This window comes from Nicotiana tomentosiformis, chromosome 11 (assembly GCF_000390325.3).
Source record: "Nicotiana tomentosiformis chromosome 11, ASM39032v3, whole genome shotgun sequence".
NCBI classification, from domain to species: Eukaryota; Viridiplantae; Streptophyta; class Magnoliopsida; order Solanales; family Solanaceae; genus Nicotiana; species Nicotiana tomentosiformis.
Genome location: NC_090822.1, coordinates 56,888,361 through 56,896,416, shown reverse-complemented (window position 1 = coordinate 56,896,416; position 8,056 = coordinate 56,888,361). Strand labels below are relative to the sequence as shown.

General features: G+C 39.0%; 1 protein-coding gene across 1 annotated transcript; it reads right to left on the bottom strand.

The window, feature by feature from the left end:
* Positions 1-330: 330 nt before the first annotated feature.
* LOC138901495 (uncharacterized) lies at positions 331-4,126 on the bottom strand. The gene is made up of 2 exons (XM_070189266.1): positions 3,833-4,126; positions 331-387 (listed from the first exon to the last, which is right to left on the bottom strand). The coding sequence occupies exons 1-2, from the start codon at positions 4,124-4,126 to the stop codon at positions 331-333; spliced, it is 351 nt and encodes a 116-aa protein (XP_070045367.1).
* Positions 4,127-8,056: the final 3,930 nt, after the last annotated feature.

The window sequence follows — 8,056 nt, the reverse complement described above, 5'->3', positions numbered from 1 at the left end:
GAGACGTTCAGATATTTGTATGTATCTGAAATCTCCAAAAAAATTGTATATGCCTTTGGGGATCTTCACTTGACAACCCCACAAATAGCCATGTGGATTGAATCAGTTGCACCATGTACTATTTCAGCTCAAAAGTGCCCAGCTAAATGAGGCTTCATGATATCCTAAGTCATGTTCGCGAGACTAGGCCTTGCAGCCTCAATCACCAGTGTTTCTTCATTTTATGCCATCTCGATTGGCTGTGGTTGGACTATAATGCCCAACTCTGAAATTCTTGCTCTTTCTTCCGCCTCCCTCCTTAACATGTGGAAGAGTCTTTCCGGCTCAGGATCAAGATGAGAAAGGTTGTTCAAACTGTTGCTTCTTCTTAGCATTCAAGGTGAACACCTGTAGAGTCAGAAATAGTCAAACAAATTAACACTCGAACAAAAACAAATAAAAGCTTATTTCAGACAAATAACTAATTTCTAAATCCCTGGCAACGGCGCCAAAAACTTGTTGGGTCCAAACGCACACGCAACTATACAAGGTCGACAAGTAATTAAGTGATGAGAGAGTATCATTCCCACGAGGATTTATGATCAACTACCGCCTAAACTAAACTAGTTACGAGTTATTTGTTCAAGAGATTTTGAGGAAGATGGTTGTGATTCTTACTAACTAAATTACTATGAACTAATAAGCAAATAAGAGAATAAGATCGCAAGTAGAGCAAACAAACACTTAGAAGAATTCAATGAGATGGGGATATTCTGGGGTTTTGGGATTAATGTCTCTCCTATTGTATTCTTCCGATTGATTCAATCACTTGATTTATCTAATTTGTTGATTAGCAAGGTTTATTTTTCTCGTGAAGTTCTTTCGACGCTTCACTCCCTATTCAAGCCAACCTAAGAATATATGTCTATAGAATCAGAATTAACAAGAACGCAAGTGTATTTCTTACAAAAATAACCAAGTAAGGCAACTAGAATGTGTTTATCCTAATCGTGAATTTATTCTCCGATGCACAGATTCAAGAACTTACTTTATTCAATCTTATATGCAATCTATAGTTCCCACTTTTGAGTTCAACTATGAATTATAGAATAATTAAGTGCAAGATTGAATAAATAAATTAATATGATAAATTCAAACAATATTATCAACAGTCAAACTACAATAGTCAATAACAACCCATAACCCTAGAATAATGAGGTTCTTAGCCACTCATGTTCATGACAATACTCAAAATATTGTTTTTGAACATAAAAGCTATGAATACTAGATGGAAGATTGATGAATTCCGTGCTCCGTTTGTGTTTCTTTGCCTTTGCTTGCCTCCAAAATTAACCAACCCCCCACTAATCATGTTTAGGGGTATTTATAGGTTAGGGTTGGAGTCCCTAAGCCCCAATCCAAGTAGAAAATGCACGGACTATGAAAGGACCAGGCCTCAGAGCTCGTGAGGCCTGGTGTAAAGCGTGCCTCAGAGCAGGCTTAGCCCACTCCAGCGCCTGGTGTACCGTGCCGAGGACAAGGCGTAGCCTCACCTGGTGCCTGGTTTTGGAGTTTGTCTGATTTTTGCCTTTCGTGCTCTTTTTATGTATCTTTGACATCTTTGTGTGCAACCTTTACGGATTTCCATCCCCCAACGCTCCTACACAAAAAAGCAACATAATTAAGCTCAAACGTCGTACATTTATTCATTAAAATATAAAAATGTAAGGAAAGCAATGCACTAAAAATATACATTTATCGCCAAACATTAGGCAACTTCCAATTCAAATACATAACATAGCTTAACTATGAAGGAGATAGCATGAAATAGCAACTATGACTAAATGCTGTATAATTCTACGATGGAGAGAATAGCATCCAACAACAACTACAGATAAATGCATATATAAGTAATATTGACAATAGAAACTAGTACATGTAATAACAACTTCAATCAAGGCATGTATGAATAAACTTGACAACGAGAGATAGAGAAAATAATAATAACTTCAATTAAGTGATTAAAAGTAATCTAAGTATCTAAACCGGTCAAATATCACACATAAGCTCGGGTATACACTCGTCATCTCAGGTACACGTCTTTCACATAGTTCAAATAGTAAGGGGTAGTTCCCTCCCCCCCCCCCCCCCACACACACAAAGTTAGACAAGATACTTACCTTAACTAAGCCAAATCAACAGTCAAAAATGACTTTTCCATTATAATTCGACTCCGCACGGCTCATATCTAACCAAAGAGGACTTAATATCATCAAAGAATGCAAGAGAAATCAATTTCGTTAAATAAAGATAAGATCCTTACAAAATTCCCCAAAAGTCCACAAAAGTCAACCCCGGGCCCACCCGTTCAAAATCAGGTCCAAAGGTAGATCCCGACTTTCCATAACACCACGACTCCATATATGTTTTTTTTTCAAATCCGAGTCTAGTTTGACTCTCAAATCCCAAATTTTTATTTTTTAAAACATGGACAAATATCCCCTAAATTTCTCTTTGATTCACATAAATTTGATATTAAATCTCATACATAATCATGTAATATTGTTGAAAATTGATCAAAATCACATACCCAATGATTGTAGGTGAAAATCCCCTCTCCAAATCGCCTCCTACCGAGTCTAGGATTCTAAAATGAAAGAAATGAGATCAAATCCCGTCTTCCCAATTCTTTTGTTCAGGCGCAAATGTTGCATTTGTGACAGTGGGTTCACAATTGCAAATCCTCGAAATTGAGAAGAAGATCTAGCAATTGCGGAGCCTGACAACCTATTGGGAAGTTGCAAATGTAACATTGGCTTCGCATTTGCGAAGCCTGCTCCCATCGCAAATGCGACAAAATTGTCGCAAATACGAGACTAGCATGTGTAGCCTACTCTTCATAATTGCGATCAAGGTATCGTAATTACGATGTTGGTGTTCGCAATTGCCACACCTAAGGCACCAGCACACCAGCAACTTTTGATTGAGTCCAAACCATTTTGAAACACGTCTGAAACTTACCCGAGCTCTCTGAGCTCCAAACCAAACATCCACACAAGTCTAGAAACATCATACGAACACGCCCGCGTGATCAAAATACCAAAATAAGATCAAGAACCATGAATCACCAATCAAAACACATGAATTTCAAAACAAAACGTAAGAATCTCTAGAATTGCAACCAAACGTCAAATCCTATCAAACCAACTCCAAATAACATCAAATTTTGCAGATGAATTCCAAATAGCAAAACGGGCCTATTCTAAGTCCAAAAACTAAATTCTGAACCCGATAGCCATAAAGTAATCTTATGGTCAAACTTAGGGAAAACTTCTAAACATCAAATTGCCAACTTTCGGCAAAACAAGTCAAATCAACATAGGGACCTCCGAATTCAATTCTGAGCATATGCCCAAGTCCAAAATCGCGATACGAACCTATCAGAGACATCAAAACACCGTTTCGGGGTCATTTTCATAAAAGTCAAACTTCGGTCAATATTTCTAACTTAAGCTTCTAAAATAAGAACCAAAGGGTCCAAATCAACCAAAAATCTTCCCGCAACAAAATTAACCAACCCCTCAAGTCATAAAACCACAAATATACATGTATGAAGCATTAAAAGGGGAAGCGGGGCTCAAATACAAAAAAAGACGGGTTGGGTCATTACATTCTCCCCCTCTTAAGACAAACGTTCATCCTCGAATGTGCATAAGAACATACCAGAAGTGGAAAAAAGTTGAGGATAATGACTCTGTATGTCATGCTCGGTCTCCCAGGTCGCCTCCTTGACCGGATGACCCCTCAAATGAACCTTCACTAAAGCAATATTCTTTGACCTAAACTTTCATACCTGCTTGTCCAAGATGGCCACCGGCTCCTCAACATTAGTAAAATCCTTGTCCAATTGGAATGTGGTAAAATCTAATACATGGGACGGATCACCATGATACTCCCGGAGCATGGAAACATGGAATATCGGGTGAACTGCCGATAAGTTGGGTGGCAATGAAAGTTTGTAGGCCACCTCACCAATTCTCTGAAGGATCTCAAAAGGACCATTATATATAGGGATCAACTTGCCCTTCTTCCCGAACCTCATCACACTTTTCATGGGTGAAACTCCAAGCAAAACTCTCTCTCCCATCATAAATGATACATCATGATCCTTCCGATCAGCTTATGTGTCGTAGAAATGTGGCACTTTTGATACTAATTATGTAGACTTTAGCTCATCCTTTAAAGCATTGTAAGTCATTTCTTTTGTATTTTTGGTGTTTGCAGGAAACATGACTTGAAGAACCAAGAACATGAAAAATATGACAAAAACCCATGAAAAGGCATAGATGCAACAGATCTGTGACCGCGGAAGTGATGTGTGGACCGCATACCCATTGTAGAGCTAACCAAGCCATCCCAATATCAAAGAGTCAAATATGTGCCTCATTATGTGGTCGCATAACTCTTATGCAGACCACAAAGTTGCCGCACAAATGCAAGAGGACTTCTACTGAAGATGAATCTGTGCTACACTATGCGGCTGTGAAATCAGTATGCGGACCACATAATCAACATGCGAGGGAGAACTGGAAAAATTTGTGATCAGATCTGCGGCACGGCTGAAGATGTGCGGACCGCGAATATGTTTTGCGGCCTATTCTGCGGCCACAGACTTAATCTGAAGGGTCATTTTTGTCACATTTTGTCCACAAATTTTGGGACATTATAAATACAATGACTAGTGTTTTGTGAGATATCTTGTCTGAAAAAGTGGCTATACTTAGAGCATTGAATACACCATTTATCTTGGAGCTTTTGAGAGAGAATCTAAGACTTTGTCCTCTTTTTAAGCTTTTATTACTTTATTTATTTCTTTGTTCTTGTATTCTAGTATGAGTAGCTAAATTTAAATACTAAGGTTGTGGACCCTAAGTGGGTGTAATTTTAATGGGTGTTTATCATTGAATATATATATATAATGGTTGGTTGATTTCTATTCATTTCTCATGCTTCATTTATGGTTGATGGTTGCAAACATTAACTAGTGACATTTTACTCTATCTTTTACTTGGAAAAGTGGGGTTAGGGTTTGGTAGAATTGAATAGCAAGAAATCAAGGCTTTAAACCTTATTTAATAGAATCACTTAGAATTAAGTGGGTTCTACTTGGCATAAATTGGTTGTTCTTAATTGTAACTCTTTTATATTTGGGAAATTCATAAAGAGGAAATGCTACCTAATTATTGAAAAATATTGGGTAGTCATTTATGAACCATTTACATATCTAAGGACTTCACATTAGAAATATATCATATTAACACTGATAGCATTACACTCCATTGACGGGGACACAACCTTGGTTTCTTAATCAATTCTCTTAACAAAATAGCTTTTCTTAACAATTCACAATTACAAAACTCTTTCCAAACTAACAGAGTAGAATTACGGCTTAAGTCAAGTTACACACTATTCAAGTAACCTTTTCACACCTATTCCCTATGGGATTAGACCCCAACCTAGTTGGGTTATTATATTTGACATCGACCGCCTTACACTATTTATATAGGTGTAACTTGAGCGTATCAAATTTTGGGCATAACTCTTCTGCCTAGACTGTGTTGTACGAAGCCGATCCTGAATCAACTTGACTTTCTCCAAGGCATCATTAACCAAATCAGTGTCCAATAACCTAGCCTCTCCCGGATCAAACCAACCAACTGGAGAACGACATCGCCTCCCATATAAAGCCCCATAAGGAGTCATCTGAATACTCGATTAGTAGCTATTGTTGTAGGCGAACTCTGCAAGCGGTAGAAACTAATCCCATGAACCACTAAAATCCATAACACAAGCACGTAGCATATCCTCCAAGATCTGATTGGTGAACTTAGACTACCCATCCGTCTAGGGGTGGAATGTCATGCAAAGCTCGACCTGTGTGCCTAACTCACGCTACGGAGCACTCCATAAATGCGATGTGAATTGCATGCCATGATTAGATATAATGGACACCAGCACACCACGAAGACGAACAATCTCACAGACATGGATTTGAGCAAGATGCTCTGAAGAATAGGTAGTCACAACCGGAATGAAGTGTGCATACTTGGTCAGTCTATCCACAATAACCCACAGTGCGTCAAATTTCTTCAAAGTCCATGGGAATCCAACAACGAAATCCATGGTGATACGCTCCAACTTTAACTCTGGAATCTCAAGTCTATGAAGTAAACCGCTCGGCCTCTGATGCTCGTACTTCACCTGATGACAGTTCAAACACCAAGCCAGATACTCTACAATACCAATTGTGCTGTCTCAAATCCTAATAAATTGTAGCAGCACCCGGATGAATGGTGTACCGCGAACAGTGGGCCTCCTCAAGAATAAAATCTCACAACCCATCCACATTGGGCACACATATCCGTCCCTGCATCCGCAACACCCCATAACCTCTAATAGAAACCTCATTGGCATCGTCGTGCTGCACTGTGTCCTTAAGGATAAGAAAATGGGGGTCATCATACTAACATGCTATGATGAGCTCATACAAATAAGACCAAAAAACCATGGAAGAAAGAACCCGGCTAGGCTTCGAAACTTCCAGTCTGACAAACTGATTGGCCAAAGCCTAAACATCCATGGCTAGTGGCCTCTCTGTTAGCGGTAAATATGACAAACTGCCCATACTCTCCGTCTTCCTACTCAATGCATCGGCCACCACATTGGCCTTCCCCAGATGATATAGTATGGTGTTATCATAGTCTTTCAGAAACTGTAACCATCTCCGCTGCTGCAAATTAAGGTCATTCTGCTTGAACAAATGCTGAAGACTCTAATTGTCGGCTGAGGTACTATTTTTCTAAGTTATTAGTGATAGCTATGTGCAATGGGTGGCGCACATGTGAGGAGGGTTGAACCCATCTGCATGCACCGGGGTATTATCCATGCTCGGGGTAGTGATTAGGCTATTGTATGCCTTGACTTGATTGCTAAGCTTCATGTTATCATGTTTCTTATAATGTACTCACATTGTAAGCCAGTTGAATCATGTTAGAGATTATTTTTTGGTTGATCTTCGTCTAACATATTAGTTGCTATTCTTGTGGAGTAATAGCCTGACTAGAACTATGGTAGCATACTTCGCACATGCGTATACTTTAGCATGTCACTTATATCAGTCCATGGGTATGTAAATTGATATCCATTCTTCCTGTACATGTATTCTTGTATATGATATTCTATGTGATATGGAATGGGTTAATAGCACGTGAGTTGTCTGTGCGGATCTTAGTTATGTTAGCACGTGAGTTATCTGTGCGGTGGTTATATAAGCACGTGAGTTGTTCGTATAGCTTGTGGATAAGGATCCATCCCCCTAGCGCCCCCATCTCATGTTTCTCTCTTGACAGTGTACATGCAATAAGAGGAAAACTGGCCAGTGTGTCTTGTGGTTATTGAATTTCTTCTTTACTTGCAATTTCCTTGGTTGTATACATGTTTTACTCACATATCATCTCTATATGCTAGACCGGGAATTTATACGTGCCTTGTTTTGCATATCTTCTCTATATGTCGGATTGATTAACTGAAACGGAGCATGTTACGTTATCTTGTGCTCCGAGGAGGCTTTATCTGTGATTCATGACTTGTTGATACTATTGATGTGCACTTGTGAGATTCATGAACTGTACAGGTTATTAGCGAGTATCATTAATAATATTTTCCACTATTACCTCGCCAAGGTTAATTATGATACTTGCTGAGTACATGGGGTCGGTTGAACTCATACTGCACTTTGCACCTAATTGTGCAGATCCAGGTGTTATATCGAGGCATGGGTAGCTGTGACTCGTAGCTGAGGATTTGCAAAGAGATGAGGTAAAGCTGGGTATTGACCGCAGTGTTTGGCATCTCATTTAATTTATGTACTGTTGCTTTTATTCATATAGTATTGTACTTTGTAATTCAAACTTGTACTTCCATTTTAGAGCTCATGACTCTGTATTTACCAGTTTTGGGGGATTTTTTATGTATCGATGCAGCTATTTTATGTTAGTGGCTTTAGACGTGTATTATT

Excerpts from the sequence above, each read along its gene's own strand:
- LOC138901495 (XM_070189266.1), bottom strand. The coding sequence starts at position 4,126 with ATGGGAGAGAGAGTTTTGCTTGGAGTTTCACCCATGAAAAGTGTGATG. Across the intron at positions 388-3,832 it reads TGGCCATCTTGGACAAGCAG|GTGTTCACCTTGAATGCTAA; the intron begins GTATGAAAGTTT and ends CTGACTCTACAG.